At 35.6% G+C, this 19975-nt stretch overlaps 3 protein-coding genes across 6 annotated transcripts in view; 2 read left to right on the top strand and 1 right to left on the bottom strand.

The window, feature by feature from the left end:
- DHRS7 (dehydrogenase/reductase 7) overlaps window positions 1–18560 on the top strand; it is a 34817-nt gene extending 16257 nt beyond the window's left edge. For both annotated transcript variants that reach the window (XM_089907777.1, XM_022570443.3), the window contains one exon: window positions 238–18560. In XM_089907777.1, the coding sequence (XP_089763903.1) occupies window positions 238–285 (48 nt within the window). In that variant the 3' untranslated portion in view covers window positions 286–18560. The remainder of the gene's footprint in view (window positions 1–237) is intronic.
- The window catches only part of PCNX4 (pecanex 4), a 43035-nt gene continuing 27229 nt past the window's right edge, over window positions 4170–19975 (bottom strand). Inside the window, exons 9-11 of one of the 2 annotated variants that reach the window (XM_022570444.3) lie at window positions 17886–18910; window positions 17338–17524; window positions 4170–5019 (exon numbers count right to left, since the gene is read on the bottom strand). In XM_022570444.3, the coding sequence (XP_022426152.2) occupies window positions 4768–5019; window positions 17338–17524; window positions 17886–18910 (1464 nt within the window). In that variant the 3' untranslated portion in view covers window positions 4170–4767. The remainder of the gene's footprint in view (window positions 5020–17337; window positions 17525–17885; window positions 18911–19975) is intronic. The other variant, XM_022570445.3, reaches the window with a different exon arrangement.
- Window positions 19156–19975, top strand: part of LOC111173101 (uncharacterized) — a 161045-nt gene continuing 160225 nt past the window's right edge. For both annotated transcript variants that reach the window (XM_089907778.1, XM_089907779.1), the window contains exon 1: window positions 19156–19975. This exon is cut by the window's right edge and continues 27166 nt beyond it. The gene's annotated coding sequence lies outside the window, so the exon portion shown is untranslated.

Below are 19975 nucleotides of genomic sequence, written 5' to 3'. Positions count from 1 at the left end.
GGCATAGTCAGATGCTAACAAATGACAGGGAAATAACTATGCTAAGCCCATTAGAGATATTTTTGTGTAGATCTAGAATTTTGGCTATGATTTTTATTCTGACTTAAGCATTTGCCCAGGTTTTATAAGGATTCTCAATAGTGAATCATAATGATATAGCTCCTCAAAACAGAAGGAATTAATCGTCGAAAACCGGGGTAGAAAAGACTGATTCATGTTTCTGTCATTCTGTTACAGGATGCAGATTCCTCTTATTTTAAAATCTGGAAGACAAAATATCAGTGAAGGAGTACTTGCATTTTTCAAGCCAATGGAAAGAGAAACGGAAAACATAACAACAGCAATTTTCTTATGCACTGAAGACTTACTTGTGATTTTACTTCTTAATAGATACAACTTTCCTTTCAACGTGTAATAAATAAGATTGCCAGGAGTCTTGCAATAAGGGTATTAATACATACTACATTCCTGGATTAAAGAGCATTTTAACATACTCTAGCATGTATGCTTAAAATCTAGGTTAGCAGAATGCCAACCAAAGAATTACAGTAATCCATTTAGCATAAATGCATGGAATATTACATGAAGCAGAGTGCTGGGGAATGGGCAGATATAAAGAAGTGTCTGAAATGGCATGCTTCCAAGGTGCTTACACTCTCTTGGAAGAGTTGACAGGTACAAATGACTGGAATTTGAAGCTGTAGGTAGGACTCATAGCAGCCATAATTTATTAAAAATATATGTCATTTGCTATACTGAGGTGCTTTGTAATTAGTTAATTCACTTATTTCTCATAACAGCCCTCTAAGGTAGGTGGTATTATCCACCTTAATAGATGAAGAAAGAAATGCCCAAAGCAAGTAGGTGTTACTTTCCCAAGGTCACAGAGCTCGTAAGGGGTAAAGCCTGGGTTAAACTCAGCTCAGGAAGATTCCATTGGCAACTTCTTATTATCATTAATTTTACTTTAATCTTTAGCACCTTATAGTAGAAAACATGCATAGGCCATAATAGAAGGGAGAAGAACAGGGGAAGAAAAACATGGTTCTTATGTATAAGCAGTTCACAGTTTACCTATAGACAAGGTAACACCCATAAAATAACTGGAATAGTTGGTGGAGAAGTTGGAGACCACCCTGGTGGCTATCTTTGGGAAATGGGGAAGGTGTAAATGGTGGAGTGATACCATGAGGTACAGCAAGTAAAAGCAATGGAATAAATGCATACATGGCAAGATGGATATATCCTAGCAGCACGGTGATGAGTGAAGAAAGTAAATGATGACTGTAACAATTCTGTTTACATATACTTAAATTTATGTGCACAGAAGATAGTGCTCATTTTGTCCACAGGGGATCCCAGATAACGGAATTATTAAACACAGGCTTGAAAATTATGTTTGGTATATTTAAAGATATAAAACACAAGATTAAGAATCTCAGCAGCAACCTAAGTGTCCACTGATGAATAAAGAAGATGTTGTGTATTTATATACAATGTAATATTACTCAGCCATTAAAAAAAGAAATCTTGCCACTTGATACAACATGGATGGATCTAGAAGGTATTATGCTAAGTGAAATACGTCAAAGAAAAATACCACATGATCTCACTAATATGTGTAATTTAAAAAAAAGAAAACAAGGGCTTCCCTGGTGGCGCAGTGGTTGAGAGTCCGCCTGCCGATGCAGGGGACACGGGTTCATGCCCCGGTCCGGGAAGATCCCACATGCCACTGAGCGGCTGGGCCTGTGAGCCATGGCCACTGAGCCTGCGCGTCCGGAGCCTGTGCTCCGCAACGGGAGAGGCCACAACAGTGAGAGGCCTGCGTACCGCAAAAAAAAAAGAAAACAAAAAACAGACACACAGCCACAGAGAAAACATGGGTGATTATTGTGGGGTAGGGGGCAAAATAGGTGAAGGGGATTAAGAGGAAAAAGCCTCCAGTTATAAACCCCTGTGGGTTTGTTCCTATTGTCTGTTGTTTCTCTTGGATTTGGCTCATGTTGTCTTATCTCCTCAGGTGCTTTATTTTAGATGGTCCAACATAAATATGAAAAATTATAAAAATAACTTAAAATATCCAGAGAAGATGTACATTTGCTCTGGGTATTAGCTAGGTACACTACAAATCCAGGGTCACCTTAATCCAGTTTTAGGGATTGAAAAGATTGAAAATGTATCTATTTTTTTTGTTCACCCTCTTTCTTTGGAGAGCCCTGGACTCCATTTTTTAACCCTCTAACTTAGTAGCAAGTCTGCCAAAAGTGTTATCTTCTCAGCCACCTCTTCCTTAATTGGCAAATATTCCTAGAAGAAAAGCAGCTCAAATGCTGAGCTCAGGTCTCTTAAGTTTCATTTTGCCTTGGATCTTGGTTGGTGATGTAATTCTTCACTGTCTTCTTGGTTCTCTGATACCTTTGAACAGACTTAAAAATATTATTTTGCCCAGCTTTCCTAATTCTCTGTGAGATGTCTCATGTGAATTACCTAGGCAGTACTAAGGTAGAAGTCAGAAAAGCTGGTATTAGGGCAAGTTCAATCAGGTCAGATATTTTGAATATATGAGATGGAGATAAATAGTTACATATACAGGTTCAGTGCTAAGAAGAGAGGTTGAGTACATGTATTTGAACATCATCGACTTATTGATGATATTTTAGGTCTTGGGAGTGAATGAGAATTGTCTGTGGTGAAATGTAGAGTAAGAAGAGGGGGCCTGAACCAGTTGTTAAGAAATTCCAAAATTTAGATGTCAGGTAGAAAAGGAAAAGCAGCAAAGGTGATTGAGAAGGAGTAGTCAGGGAGACAGGAAGAAAATGAAGATAATGTAGTGTCAGGGAAGCCCAAAAGAAAAAAATTCAAGGAGTTGTCAAATGTGTCAAATGCTACTTAGAGAACAAATAAGACGAGAATATAAAAGTAACTATAGTTGACCCTCGAATAGTGCTGGGGTTTTAAGCTGCATATAATTTAGAGTGGGCCCTCTGTATCCGTGGTTCCTCCTTATCTGTGGATTCAATTGACTTTGTATCTTAGTATTTACTACTGAAAAAAATCCATGTACAAGTGGACCTGCACAGTTCAAACCCACGTTGTTCAAGGGCCAGCTGTAGTTGGTTTGACAGTATGAAGGTAAACAACGACTTTTAATAAAAACTTTCCTTATCTGGGGGGATAGTAGAGATGGAATCCAGACTGGAATGTTTTGACAAGTGAATGAAGATGAGGAAACTTGGCCATGAAAAGAAATGGAGGGACATGGTGGTAGTTTGAGAAAAATTCATGGTAAAGGGAAAGCATGGCTTGGCACTATTATAATACTGAAAATCTTTAAACAACTTAAGATGCCCATTATTTGGGGGACAGTCTAATAATTTGTCATATCTATCAATGTTATACAGTCATTAAAACTGATAACTAGTGTTTTTAATGATATGAGAAAATTTCCTTAGGTGACAAAAAGGTATATATATGTAATTTTCCAGCTAATAAATCTGTTACATAAATCATAAGCCTGAGATCTGAACTCAGATGTAACACCAAACCCTATCTTATTAACTATACTATATTGCTTCCCCCAAAATGACTTAACACACGAATCTCGTGAATTCATTAATTGAAATTAGTCCAAAAAGCTATCCTTTAACACTGCTGTATTGAACTGTTCCACTTAATAAAGGAGTAATAGTAATAAAAACCTAATTGGTACATTTCAAATAATTTCAGTCATTACTAAAGAGAATGTATTACTGTACTACCTACTCAGAAGGCTACTACAGATTAAATAACGGGTACTACAGACGGAAATAAATAAGGTGTAGAGGAAATTCATGTCCCAAATGATGCGGATTCATTGTTCATCCTCCTTATAAGTACCTGTAAAAAGTTCTAAGCAGCAAAAGAGTGAAAATAAAAGCCTGATCACATTATGAAAAATTTTCTCCCATCTCTTTCTGCCTTTAGTTCAAACACCTTAAGACACTAGTAACTGGTAGTCCTACCGGATAAGTCGTTCTTCAGAAGCAGTATATTCAGTTGAAAAGAAATGCATGAGGAGCCAGATCTACAGAATGGCCTCTAACAGTCATAATCAGATTACCTTAATGTTGCTGATCCTGTGAGTATTCACATGATCAATGGGATGACCTTTTCCTTTCAAACATATCAAAAGGATACTTGGAAAAAAAAAGAAAGATTTTTTTGGAAGAGATTTTATTGAAAAATTTTAAGGTTTCTGAATTGAAGTATATGAAAAGAAAATGAATAGATTATATGGAAACAGACCGTGTTAAATATTAAAATAAAATAGCACAAAGTTTGAAAATACTATAAAATTTAATATTTCAAATAAATATATATACATTATGTAACCTTCAGTAGGATCCATTATCTTGACTTAAAAACACTGATATGTGTATCTTTTAAGCATGTAAAAATTACATAGTTGTTGACTAAGGCCAGTCACTTATACATTTAAGAAAGCATTAAAAAATTCATTATATTATCTTACACAAATGTTTTATATTTACCAAAGCCTACCACACTCAATAGGGCACAAATATTGGCCAACTAATTTTAACTTTTATGTTAGACATAAAGTTGTTGTTTTAAACCATTAAGATACCTAAGAGAATCAACTTTATAGAGCTTAGCTTAGGCATCTGACTTGTGGGAGGAGAGAGAGAAGTCCAGTGAAGTTATGAGGAATCATATTGTTAATTTTCTAGACATCTCATTTGCTCACAATACAAGTTAAAACGGGTTCTAAAACAAATGTATATGGAGAGGCTTTGAAGAATAAATTGGATATCCCAGGGGAGGATCAGCCGCTTGTACTGTAAGGTTTCTTAAAAGTAGTGGATGAGCTTGTATACTATAACGTTCCTCATCATCATTGGTGGCATAAAGCAATTCCCATGAAAGATTGGCCCACTGACCTCTAACAGCTTCAGCATTTAACTTCCCAACTTGGATCAATAATTCTTGAAGGGTAAGTACTCTCCCAGTGTAAACTCCCTGTAAAGAATAAACGAGGTGGGAGAGAAAGCAAAAGAAAAGAGATTATATTCAGGCCTTTATAAAATTAGAGAAAAATTCCATTGTAGTTAGGCAAACTTAAACAGAAAGTAGTGTATCAAAATGTACACGAGTTGCTTGTCTTCAGAATCAAGAATCACATCTATCTGATTGCTCTCCAAATAAGTACAAGAGAAAAAAATTTCCTGATAGCCACTGCACTCACTTCTCTTTACTTTCCTCTCTATTCCCTCATCTCATCTGGCCTCAGCAATGCATAAGTCATAAATACTAGTCAGTGAACAATCATCCAATAGGCTCTTTTCAAAAGCAGCTTTATTGAGATATAATTCACATTCCATATAATTTACTGATGTGAAATATATAATTCAATGACTTTTTAGTATGTTCAGATACGTACAACTATCTCCACAACTGCAGAATATTTTCATGACCTCAAAAAGAAACCTTGTACTCTTTAGCTATTATCCTCCTATCCCTTAATTTCCCCAGTCATTAGCAACCACTAATATATTTTCTAATCTAATGTATTGATTTGCCTCGTCTTGGAAATTTTACATGAATGGAATCATGTGTTTTTTTGTGACTGGCTTTAATTCAGCATGTTTTCAAGGTTGATTCATGTTGTAGCATGTATCAAGTAAATTCACTCCTTTTTATGGCCAAATAATATTCCATTGAATGAATATACCACTATTTGTTTATTCATTCATCAGTTGATGGACAGTTGGGTGTGTCCATCTTTCAGCAATTATGAATAATGCTGCTATATTTGAATTTTCATGTGGATTTATGTTTTCATTTATCTTGGGTATATAGGAGTGGAATTACCGGATCATATGGTAACTCTATGTCTAGTTGAGAAAATGCCAGAATGTTTTCCGAAGTGGTAGTACCATTTTACATTTCTGCCAGCACTGTATCAGAGTTCCAATTTCTCCATATCCTCACCAACGCTTATTATCTAACTTTTTGATTTTAGACATCCTACTATGAAGTGATGTCATTGTGGTTTTGACTTGCATTTTGCTGATGATGAATGATGTTGAGCATCTTTTCATGTGCTTATTGTTCCATTTGTATATTTCCTTTGAAGAAATGTCTATACAATCCTTTGTTATTTTTAAATTGGGTTAAGTTATGCTATTTATGGTCTAGCCCTCTAGTATATTTTTCATTTAGTTCTTTTTTATAATTTCTATCTCTATTGATATTCTTTCTCTATTTGATGTGAGAGTGTCATCATACCTTCCTTTACCTCCCTTTTTAAATTGAAATATAATTGACATATTAGTTTCAGGTGTACAACATGATTCAATATTTGGATATATTGTGAAATAATCACAATAAGTCTAATTAACATCCATCACTTCTTGAGATGAGAACTTTTATGATCTACTCTCTTAGCAATATAACAATATACAATCAGTATTATTAACCACACTGTGCATTGCATCCCCAGGTCTTATTTATTTTGTAACTGGAAGTTTGTACCTTTACCAATTGCACCCACTCCCACCCTCTGGCAACCACCAATCTTTTCTCTGTGTCTGTGAGTTTGGTTTTTTTCTTTTTAATTTTTTAGATCCCACAGATAAGTGAGATCAAATGATATTTATCTTTGTCTGACTTATTTCACTTAGCATAATACCCTTAAGGTTTATCCATTTTGTCACCGATGGCAAGATTTCCTTTTTTATGGATGAATAATATTCCTGTGTGTGTGTGTGTGTGTATATTTTCTTTATCCATACATCTGTAGGTATACAGGTTATTTCCATGACTTCGCTATTAAAAATAATGCTGCATTGAGCATGGGGGTACAGGTATGGTTCTGAATTAGTATTTTCATTTCCTTTGAATAAACATTAAAAATTGAAATTGCTGGATCATACGGTAGTTCTGTTTTTAATTTTCTGAGGAACATCCATATTGTTTTCCAGAGTGGCTGCATTAATTTACATTCCCTTTCTCCACATCTTAGCCAACACTTGTTATTTCCTGTCTTTTTTTTTTTTTTTTTTTTTTTGCGTTACGTGGGCCTCTCACTGTTGTGGCCTCTCCCATTGCGGAGCACAGGCTCCGGACGCGCAGGCTCAGCGGCCATGGCTCACGGGCCCAGCCGCTCTGCGGCATGTGGGATCTTCCCAGACCGGGGCATGAACCCATGTCCCCTGCATCGGCAGGCGGACTCTCAACCACTGCGCCACCAGGAAAGCCCTTCCTGTCTTTTTGATAAGAGCCATTCTAACAGGTTATGAGGTGATAGTGGTTTTGATTTGCATTTCCCTCATGATTAGTGATGTTGAGAACCTTTTCATGTCCCTGTTGGCAAACTGTGTATCTTCTTTGGAAAAATTCATATTCGGTCTACTCATATCCCCTGCCCATTTTAAAATCAGGTTTTTTTTTTTTGCTATTGAGTTATATGAGTTCTTTATATATTTTAAAACATAATAACCCCTTATTAGATATATGTTTTACAAATATTTCTCCCACTTTGTAGATTGTCTTTTGGTTTTGTTGATGATTTCCTTTGCTCTGCTGAATGAAGCTTTTTATTTTTAAATTTAATTTTTTTTTTTTTTCTGAGCCACACAGCATGTAAGATCTTAGTTCCCCAACCAGGGATCAAACCTGTGCCCCTGCAGTGGAAATGCAGAGTCTTAACCACTGGACTGCCAGGGAAGTCCCTGAATGAAGCTTTTAAGTTTGAAGTAATCCCACTTGTTTATTTTTGCTTTTGTTGTCAAATCCAAAAAATCATTACCAAGACCGATGTCAAGGAGCTACCACCTATGTTTTCCTCTAGGAGTTTTACGGTTTCAGGTCTTACATTTAAGTCTTTAATCCATTTTGAGTTGACGTTTGTGTATAGTGTTAAGACAGTGGCCCAGTTTTCATAACATCATTTATTGAAGAGACCATCTTTCCCCCATTGCATATTATTGGCTCTTTTGTCATAAATTAATTGACCATATATATGTGCGTTTATTTCTGGGCTCTCTATTCTGTTCCATTGACCTATGTGTCTGTTTTTATGCCAATACCATACTGTTTTGATTACTATGGCTTTGTAATATAGTTTGAAATCAGGAAGCATGATGCCTCCAGTTTTGCTCTTTCTCAAGATTGCTTTAGCTATTTGGGATCTTCTGTGGATCCATACAAAGTTTAGGATTGTTTATTCTATTTCTGTGAAAAATGCCATTGGAATTTTGACAGGGATTGCACTGCATCTGTAGACTGCTTTGGGTGGCATGGACATCTTAACAATGTTAATTCTTCCAACCCATGAGCATGGAATATCTTTCCATTTATTTGTGTCTTCAATTTCTTTCATCGATGCCTTATAGTTTTTAGTGTCTTTCACATTCTTTTAAAAATTTACTCCTAGGTCTTCCTAACTTGCCTTTCTGGTAGTTCATTATTAGTGTGTAGAAATGCAACATATTTCTGTATATTAAGTTTATATACTGCAACTTTACCAAATTCATGTATGAGTTCTAGTAGTTTTTTGGTGGTGTCATTAGGATTTTCTATGTATACTATCACATCATCTGCAAACAGTGACAGTTTTACTTCTATCTTTCCAGTTTCGATTCCTTTAATTTCTTTCTCTTCTCTGGTTGCTGTGGCTAGGACTTTCAATACTATGTTGAATAAAAGTGGTGAGAGTGGAAATCCTTGTCATGTTCCTTATCTTAGAGGAAATACTTTCAGCTCTTCACCCCTGAGTATGATGTTAGCTGTAGGCTTCTTATATATGGCCTTTATTATATTGAGGTATGTTCCCTTTATACCCACTCTGTTAAAGAGTTTTATCATAAATGGTTGTTGAATTTTGTCAAAAGCTTTTTCTGCATCTATTGAGATGATCATATGATTTTTTAAAAAATTGAAGTATAGTTGATTTACAATGTTGTGTAAGTTTCAGGTGTACAGCAAAGTGATTCAGTTACACATATTCACAAATACATATATATAATATATTCTTTTTCAGATTCTTTTCCATTATAGGTTATTACAAGATATTGAATATAGTTCCCTGTGTGATATAGTAGGTCCTTTTTGTTTATCTATTTTACATATAGTAGTGTGTATCTGTTAATCCAAACTCCTAATTTATCCCTCCTCCCCTTTCCTCTTTGGTAAAAATAAGTTTGTTTTCTATGTCTGTGAATCTATTTCTGTTTTGTAAGTAAGTTCATTTGTATTATTATTTTAGATTCCACATATAAGTGATATGATACTTGTCTTTCTCTGTCGGACTTACTTCATTTAGTATGATAATCTCTAGGTCCAAACATATTGCTGCAAATGGCGTTATTTCATTCTTTTTATGGTTAAGTAATATTCCACTGTGTGTATATATCTATGTATGTATGTGTGTATGTATATATATGTGTGTGTGTGTAAACTGGGTTGGCCAGAAAGTTCGTTTGGGTTTTCCCATAACATCTTACAGACAAACCTGAACAAACTTTTTAGCCAACCCAATATATACTACATCTTCTTTATCCATTCATCTGTCAATGGACATTTAGGTTGCTTCCATGTCTTGGCTATTATAATAGTGGTGTTATGAACAGTGGGGTGCATGCACCTTTTTGAATTAGAGTTTTTGTATTTTCCAGATATATGCCCAGGAGTGGGATTGCTGGATCATATGGTAACTCTAGTTTTAGTTTATTAAGGAATTTCTATATTGTTCTCCATAGTAGCTGCACCAGTTTACATTCCCACCAACAGTGTAAGAGGGTTCCATTTTCTCCACAACCTGTCTAGCATTTATTGTTTGTAGACTTTTTGATGATGACCATTTTCACTGGTGTGAGGTGATATCTCACTGTAGTTTTGATTTGCATTTTTCTAAAAATTAGCAGTGTTGAGCATCTTTTCATGTGCCAGTTGGCATCTGTATGTCTTCTTTGGAGAAATGTCTATTTAGGTCTTCTGCCCATTTTTTGATTGGGTTGTTTGGTTTTTTAATATTGAGCTGTGTGAGTTTGCATATTTTGGAAATTAATCCCTTGTCGGTCTCATTGTTTTGCAAACATTTTCTCCCAAACCATAGGTTGCCTTTTAGTTTTGTTTATGGTTTTCTTTGCGTGAAAAAGCTTTTAAGTTTAATTAGGTCCCATTTGTTTATTTTCCTTTCATTTCCATTGTTCTAGGAGACAGATCCAAAAAATTTGCTGCGATTTATCTCAAAGTGTTCTGCCTGTTTTCCTCTAGGAGTTTTATAGTATCTGGTCTTAAATTTAGGTCTTTAATCCATTTTGAGTTTATTTTTGTATACAGTGTTAGAGAATTTCTAATTTCATTCTTTTATATGCAGTTGTCCAGCTTTCCCAGCACCACTTATTGAAAAGAATATCTTTTCTCCATTGTGTATTCTTGCCTCCTTTGTCGAAGATTAATTGACCATAAGTGTATGGACTTATTTCTGAGCTTTCTATCCTGTTCCATTGATCTATGTGTCTGTTTTTGTGCCAGTACCATACTATTTTGATTACTGAAGCTTTATAGTATAGTCTGAAGTCAGGAAGCATAATTCCTCCAGCTCGTTCTTCTTTCTCAAGATTGTTTTGGCTATTCAGGGTCTTCTGTGTTTCTCCATACAAATTTTAAAATTATTTGTTCTAGGTCTGTGAAAAATGCCATTGTTAATTTGATAGGGATTACACTGAATCTGTAGATTGCCTTGGTTAATACAGTTATTTTAACAATACCGATTCTTCCAATCCAAGAACACGGTATATCTTTCCATCTGTGTTGTCTTCAATTTCTTTCATCAGCATCTTACAGTTTTCAGAGTACAGGTCTTTTGCCTCCTTAGGTAGCTTTATTCCTAGGTTTTTATTCTTTTTGATGCAATGGTAAATGGGATTGTTCCCTAAATTTTTCTTTCTGATATTTCGTTTTTTTGTGTATAGAAATGCAACAGATTTCTGTATATTAATTTTATATCCTGCAACTTTACCAAATTCACTAATGAGCTCTAGTAGTTTTCTGGTGGCATCTTTAGGGTTTTCTATGTAAAGTATCATGTTATCAGCCAACAGTGATAGATTTACTTCTTCCTTTCCAATGTGGATTCTTTTTCTTTCTTTTTCTTCTCTGATTGCTGTGGCTAGGACTTCCAAACTATGTTGAATGAAAGTGGAAAGAGTGGGCATTGTCTTGCCTGCAAGTCCTTGTCTTGTTCCTGATCTTAGAGAAAATGCTTTCAGCTTTTCACCACTAAGTATGATGTTAGCTGTGGGTTTGTCAATATATGGCCTTTATTATGTTGAGGTATGTTCCCTCTATGCTCCTACTTTCTGGAGAATATATTTTTTATCATAAATGGATGTTGAATTTTGTCAAAATCTTTTTCTGTATCTATTGAGATGATATGTTTTTTTACTTAATTTGTTAATGTAATGTATCACATTGATTGATTTGCGGATATTGAAAAATCCTTGCATCCCTGGGAAAAAATCCCACTTGATCCCAGTGTATGATCCTTTTAATGTACTGTTGGGTTCAGTTTGCTAGTATTTTGTTGAGCATTTTTGCATTTATATTCATCAGTGATACTGCCTGTAGTTTTCTTTTTTTGTGATATCTTTGTTTTTAGAATAGTTTCAGAAAAATAGGTGTTAACTCTTCTCTAAATGTTTGGTAGAATTCACCTATGAAGCTATGGTCCTGGACTTCTATTTGTTGGGAGTTTTAAAATTACTGATTCAATTTCAGTACTGGTAATTTGTCAGTTCATACTTTCTATTTCTTCCTGGTTCAGTTGTGGGAGACTGCACCTTTCTTAGAATTTGTCCATTTCTTCTAGGTTGTCCATTTTACTGGTGTATAGTTGCTCACAGCACTATCTTATGATCCTTTTTGTTTCTGTAGTGTCAGTTGTAACTTCTCCTTTTTCATTTCTGATTTTACTGATTTGGGCCCTCTCCCTTTTTTTCTTGATGAGTCTGGCAAAAGGTGTATGGATTTTACTTATTTTTTCAAAAAACCAGCTCTTAATTTCATTGATCTTTTCTATTATTTTAGTCTCTATTTAATTTATTTCTGCCCTGCTCTTTGTTTCTCTCTCTCTCTCTCTCTCTCTCTGTTTCTTCTAACTTTGGGTTTTGTTTGCTCTTCTTTTCCTAGTTCCTTTAGGTGTAAGGTTAAGTTACTTGAGATTTTTCTTGTTTCCTGCGGTAGGCTTGTATTACTATAAACTTCCCTCTTAGAACTGCTTTTGCTGCGTCCCACAGATTTTGGATCATTGTATTTTCATTTTCATCTGTCTCTAGGTATTTTTTAAATTTATTATTTGATTTATTCAGTGATCCATTAGTTTCTTAGCAGTATATTATTTAGCCTCCAGGTGTTTGTGGGTTTTTGCAGGTTTTTTCTTGTATTGATTTCTAGTCTCATATTGTTGTGGTTGTAAAAGATGCCTGATATGATTTCAGTTTTCTTAAATTTACTGTGACTTGTTTTGTGGTCTAGCATGTGATCTATCCTGGAAAACGTTCCATGTGCACTTGAAAAGAATGTGTATTCTGCTGCTTTCAGATGGAATGTTCTGTATACACCTATGAAGTCAATCTGGTTTAATGTGTCATTTAACACCAGTGTTTCCCTATTGATTTTCTGTCTGGAGAATCTGTCCATTGATGCAAGTGGGGTAATTAAAGTCCCCTACTGTTATTGTGATACTGTTAATTTCTCCCTTTATGTCTGTTAATATTTGCTTTAAGTATTTATGTGCTTCTATGTTGGGCGCATAATATTTACAATCGTTATATCGTTTTGTTGGATTGATCCTTTGATCATTATGTAATGTCCTTCTTTGTCTCTTGTTACAGTCCTTGTTTTAAAGTCTCTTTTGTCTGATATAAGCATTGCTAACCCAGCTTTCTTTTGGGAAAACAACCCCATTCACAATTGCATCAAAAAGAATAAAATACCTAGGAATAAATCTAACTAAGGAGGTAAAAGACCTGTACTCATTAAACTATAAGATACTGATGAAAGAAATAGAAGATGACACAAACAGACGGAAAGAGATACTGTGTTCATGGATTGGAATAATTAATATTGCTAAAATGACCATACTGCCCAAGGTCATCTACAGATTCAATGCAATCCCTATAAAAATACCAATGGCATTCTCCACATAACTAGAATAATCTAAAATTCGTATAGAAACACAAAAGACCCCAAATAGTCAAAACAATCTTGAGAGGAAACAAAGCTGCAGGTATCACACTCTCTGAATTCAAAATATATTACAAAGCTACAGTAATCAAAAGTATGGTACTGGCAAAAAAACAGTACAGAGACCAATGGAACAGAACAGAGAGCCCAGAAATGAACCCACACATATGTGGGTGATTCATCTATGACAAAGGGGACAAAAACATACAGTGGGAAAAAGACAGCCTCTTCAATAAACAGTGTTGGGAAAACTGGACAGCTACATACAAATGAATGAAACTGGAGTACTCTTGCATATCATACACAAATTCAAAATGAATTAAAGACTTAAATGTAAGACCTGAAACTATAAAACCTCTAGAAGAAAACACAGGCAGTAAGTTATTTTACATGAGACTTGCAACACATATTTTTGATATGTCTCCTCAGGCAAAGGAAACAAAAGCAAAAATAAACAAATGGGACTACATCAAACTAAAAAGCTTTTGCACAGTGAAGGAAACTATAAACTAAACGAAAAGGCCACTTACTGAATTGCAGAAGATATTTGCAAATAATATACCTGATAAAGCATGAATGTCCAAAATATACAAAGAACTCATACAACTCAACATCAAAAAAAGAAACAACCCAGTTTAAAAATGGGCAGAGGACTTGAATAGACATTTTTCCAAAGGAGACATATAGATGGCCTAAAGGCACATGAAAAGATGATCAACATCACTGATCATCAGGGCAAGGCAAATCAAAACCACAATGAGATATCACCTCACACCTGTCAGAATGGCTATTATCAAAAAAACAACAAATAACAAGTGTTGGTGAGGATGTGGAGAAAAAAGAACCCTCACGCACTGTTGGGGGGAATGTAAATTGGTGCAGCCACCATGAAAAACAGTAAGGAGATTCCTCAAAAAATTAAAAATAGATCTACCATATGATCCAGCAATTCTGCTCCTTGGTATTTATCTAATTAAAAGAAGTATAGGACTTCCTTGGTGGCGCAGTGGTTAAGAATCCACCTGCCAATGCAGCGGACACGGGTTCGAGCCCTGGTCTGGGGAAGATCCCACATGCCACGGAGCAACTAAGCCCGTGTGCCACAACTACTGAGCCTGTGCTCTAGAGCCCGTGAGCCACAACTACTGAGCCCGAGTGCCACAACTACTGAAGCCTGCGTGCCTAGAGCCCATACTCCGCAACAAAGAGAAACCCCCTCAATGAGAAGCCCACGCACCGCAACAAAGAGTATCCCTCGCCCCCTGCAACTAGAGAAAGCCTATGCACAGCAACAAAGAACCAATGCAGCCAAAAATAAAAAATAAATTTTTAAAAAAAGAAAAGAAAAGAAATATGTGCACCCCTATGTTCATTGCATCATTATTTATAATAGCCAAGATATGGAAGCAACTTAAGTGCCCATCAATAGATGAATGAAGAAGATGTGGCATATATACAATGGAATATTAATCAGCCATAAAAAAGAATGAAATCTTGCCATTTGTGACAACATGGATGGACCTAGAGGCTATTATGCTAAATGCAATAAGTCAGACAGAAAAAGACAAATATGATTTTGTTTATATTTGGAATCTAAAAAAACAAATGAACATTTAAAAAAAAACAAACAGAAACAGACATAGGAAACAAACAAGTGGTTGCCGGAGGGGAGGGAGAAGGGGAAGGGGATGGAGAGAGGAAAGAAGTAGGTGCAGGAGATTAAGAGGTACAAACTTTCAGTTACAAAAAAAATTTATTCCTAGGTATTTTATTCTTTTAATGCAATTGTAAATGGACTGTTGTCTTAATTTCTCTTTCTGATAGTTTGTTATTATAGAGTACAGGGTTTTCTATATACAATATCACATCATCTGCAAATAGTACCAGTTTTACTTCTTCCTTTCCAATTTGGACGCCTTTTATTTCTTTTTCTTAACTAAAGTGCTCTGGTTAGGACTTCCAATACTATGTTGAATACAAGTGGTGAGAGTGGGCAACCTTGTCATTTTCCTGATCTTAGAGGAAATACCTTCAGTTCTTCACCACTGAGTATGTTGTTAGCTGTGGGCTTCTCATATATGGCCCTTATTATGTTGAGGTAGGTTCCCTCTATAAGCACTTCGTTTCCCACTTTGTTTAGTTCTTTAATCATAATTTCCTTCAGTCCTTTGAACATATATATAAAATGGTTACTTTGATATCTTTGTTAAACCTGACATGTCGTTGATCTCACAGGCCATTTCTGCCATGTTCCCCCTCCCACCACCCTACACATGGGTCAGACTTTCTTGTTATTTTTCTGTTTTTTTTCATATCGCCTAATTTTTGTTGAAAACTGGACATTTTAGGTAACACTGCAGCAATTCTGGGTATTGATCCTCTCTACCCCACACCCCAGGGCTTGTTAGTATTATTTGCATATTTGCTTAGTGAATGGCTGGATGACTTTAGTGAAGTTAATCCTACCTCCCGTTCAATTGTGAAGTCTTTGATATTGCTCCTCAGGGAATGCAGCCTTGTGAGTGCCCACAGTTATGATGGGATGGCAGTGGTTTTGGCAAGGTTCTCTTTATTAAATGCTCACACCCAGCTGGTTGCTCTACATTTTCAACAATGACCTGGGACCTAAATTGCTCTAGAGTGATCCAATTAAATTTGGGCTCCTTTGAAAGAACAGTTTTGGAGGTCAGTGTTTGAGATTTGTTTTGACCCCAGGAGGGCTCTTCTCCACTGTTTCTTTCCCTGGTTCTCTCTGTTAATCTACCTGGCCTGCAGTTCAGCTGAGACCTCTAATGATTTTACCAATTGCCTCTAGTAACTTTCACCACCACCTCCACTGTTTTTTGAGGAACATCTTAAGCTTCAGTGTGTCCACACTATGTGCAAATGAAGTCACTTCCTTTGGTAAGAGATCTAGAGCTTTTTTTTTTTTTTTAATGGTCTGCTTCTCCCAGTGGGCAGAATCTCTGAGCCAGAGCGCTGGAACTGGGGTGTAAGATAATGACGCACTTCTGAGTAACACCTATGCTTCAGGACATGTGTTTGGTAGAGGGGGAGCAGTAAACTCAGGTCTTCTTGGCTTGCCACTCCCACTGTGGAACATCCATAGACAAGAGGAATCAGGCCCCGCTATTGTCAGTGACACCAGGCCCAGGTAAAGCCTCCATCCAACAAGTTAGGGGTGGCCACAAGGGAGTTCCAACCTCTTGATTACACATGCCCAGAACCAAGCCTCACAATAGGCAGGTGGGAGTAAGATGAGAAATGCTGAAGTCCTTCCTATTCTGGGAAAACAGTCCTCCAACTGGGAGGGGAGAGGGAGCCCTGTGTTCTTGGCCATACCAGTCTGAGTGGAGTTTCTGTCTTGCTGAGCTGGGAGGCAATGGGTCTTGGTTCAAATGATGTAGTCTCTAACTGTTCTTAGGTTTCAGAAGATTTTCTTTAATAAATGTTTATTTGCTATATGCCCTTAGGACCATTTCTAAGACTTTAAATGGTTGTTTTTAAAAAATAACTTTCATCATTTTCATTGGGAAGCACATGTGCAGTAACACCACATGTGGAACCCACAATAAGCTCATAACACTGAATCTTTCATATTGTGCACACTCAATGACATTTTAAATGCAATAGGAACAAGTAATAAATCTTAAAAAAGGCATTCCTTATTTAGAGTCTCTGAATTTTCACAAGTCAGACTTGCTTACAAATTACAAATTTTTCTTCTAGGATTCAAATCCAAAGTAATAATTCATACACTTGAATTTGCCATATAAATACAACCCATTTAGTCAAATATGCTATAGCAAATTACATTTACTTGACTATCTTATAGCTCAGTTACTGCATAATAGCTACACAACATTCTTTATTGGCTCCTATTAGCTTTGCCAAAGTAAATAATCAGTCATTCTAGGACTGGATTATGTTGGCCATAAAGTCATGATTACAAATACCTTAATACTATAATTAATATATTTATACCTAGAATGTTATCTCTATCACTTAGGTTAGATACTTTATAACTGATTTCTATTCTTTAAGGTTAATATACGAAAATGTTTAAGAACACATTTTTAACCTTACCATATTAGGATCATACCCCAGAGAAAACAAGTATGGTTTTTCTTGTAAAATTGCTTCCTTCCACTTTTCATCAGATACCAAACCAATGTACCAGTCACTTTCATATTCTTCAAGGCAGTTGGTCAGCTCTTTAAAGTCTTCTATTGGACCTAAACTCGCTTTATCAATCATTAGTTTCAGAGTATACCTAAAAAATGGAGAAACAAAGAATTTTAGAATTTTTAAAATCAACTTTATAGATGAAATAGATTTTTAAAGACACTGAACTGAAATCATACATATTTTAGAAAAAAAGATCTGGGAGAAATGATAAGAGTTAAAGCAAAACAATCCAGTAAGCCATACAAAAAATAGGTTCTCCACATAAAAACAAAGTACAAATTTAAGTGTGCTCCCGATATAATCAGAGTACATACCAAGCATTTTTCATTTTTTGGAAAGTGATTATTTTTTAAAATTAGAAATGAAAGAGCATCTCCTTCTAGGTTATAAAAAAATCAACATTTTTTGGCCAATGTTACAACTTGTATGTAATCAAAATGAATTACCTGAAAGCTTTTAGGGCTAGTTGGAACAGTTCTGGCTTTTCTGTGAGCCAATCCAAGGCAAGAGACCAAGGGAAAACACCACTGTAGACTCTCAATATATGACCAGGACTAGGAATCATATTGTCTACTCCAAACAAACTAAAATAACAAGTCATTACTGCATGAACATAAAAGTCTTTTAAAACTCTGTCCTTTGCAATTTCTTCCACTACATTTGAGGCATTTTCTTCTGAATGAAAACATTCCAACTGCCTTAAAACAAAGTGGTACCAGTCTTCTGGAAATAATGAGCTCATCTCCTTCACTTTGGAATTAGGCAAACAATTAGATATCCACTCTTCAGGTAAGCTTAACAAGTGAGAATGAGGACAACTGAACTCCATGAGAGGGATGTATGCCACGGCTTCTTGTTTCCCTTTGTCAGTAGCAGGGTATCCCAATGCAACTGCTTGGTAAAGACTATTTTCAGTAACTGTGCCTGTAGAATGTTTACCAACCCTCTGTGATTCCACTGATCCTGGAATAGGCAAATTTATACCTGGCAAAACTTTTTCTTCTTTTCCTTTTTTGATAGTTGGCTCTTCACCAAAAACATCATCAGACCAGTCATCCAAATTTTCTGAATTTAAACTATCTGTGTCTTCTGGGGATTCGGTTTGTGGTGAAGTATTCAAAGGAGGAAGGATTATTAGAGATGCTTTCCCTTTATTTTCAGTTTTGTGAACATTTTCCTGCATGTTGGACCTTCTGGAACAGTACTGAAGAAGTATCCACACAAGTACTTTAACAAGGTCACCTTTAAATTCTTTTAAGTTGTCATGGGAATCAATTATGCCAGACAGGACATTCCTGGCATCAGAATAGAGTTTCACAGGCAAAACAGTACAGGGTGTCAAGACATTTCCAAAGTGTTCATTAATGGAACATACTCTTGCATATTCTTCTTGTTCAAAGGCACCTTCAAAAACTTCGTCAACTCTTCGAGCTTCAGCAGTATGACAGGATGTCTCTTGCAATTCTAACCCCTAAAGAGGAAATAAGAAAATACTTGAGTTTATGATCACTTATTACACAGAGAAAAGTAACTAGTTTTGTAAATACTCATGGATTGGATTCTCAAAATAAAAATATGTAAAATGCAAAAAAAGTCTTTAACCCAAGAGCTACACCTTAATTCAAACTTAATGACACAATATATTTGATGTTGGATACAGATATGAAAAATAATGCTATATTTTTAAAGAAATTTTAGAAATTCCACGGATAGCAAAACAATTTTAATGAGTATGACCATAATTTTAAGACTGTACATCAAGGTTGAATCACACTTGTTAAAAACTTTGAAAAATTATACATATTTGAGGGGGGAGCAAAATTGGAACTACACAATATGCACATTAGCTTTGTATCCTTTCCAGCCTACTTTATATGAGAGCAGTATTCTACTATATGGATATGCCATAATTTATCTAACTATTCCTTTGTTCCAGTTAAAAAATTATAATAACGTAATAATAATACAGATTTATGTATTTGATTATTATCTATCTCCTCCAACTACAATATAAACTCCACAGAGCAGCTCTCTTTTGGTTACTACTGTATCCTCAGTGCCTAAACTAGTACTTGGCACACAATAAGGGATGCAACAAATATATGCTGAAAGAATGAATATTATGAATACGTCCTTATATAAATTTTAAACCCATTTTGATTACTTCGCTAGAAGGAATCACTTGAAGAGGATACCTCAGGTCACTGTTTACTATTATTATTAATTATTGCTTATTTATTTATACATCTTTACAAAACTACCAGTGATTTTAATAAAAGGCAATGCTGTTAGGTTGTATTATGATTCAGGGAAAGAACACGGAATGTGATATCAGAATCTGCTTTTAAATCATGGCTCTGCCAGATGCTAGTACACAATCTTGAGTAGGTCACTTACCCCCCAAGATTCCTTTTGCTTCTCTTTCAAAGAAAAATAACCCTGGCACATAGGGTTGTGAAGAGAAAGCAAGTAATGAAAGTGCCTTGTCAAATTTAAAGTGTTATATAAATGTTAGTAGATGGTGTATCTAAGCAAG

This window comes from Delphinapterus leucas, chromosome 2 (genome assembly GCF_059928025.1).
Source record: "Delphinapterus leucas isolate spDelLeu-1000000601 "Yukka" chromosome 2, BTC_Dleu_Yukka2, whole genome shotgun sequence".
In the NCBI taxonomy this organism is placed as follows: domain Eukaryota; kingdom Metazoa; phylum Chordata; class Mammalia; order Artiodactyla; family Monodontidae; genus Delphinapterus; species Delphinapterus leucas.
The sequence above is the reverse complement of the archived record's forward strand: the minus strand, read 5'-3'. Positions and strand labels throughout refer to the sequence as shown.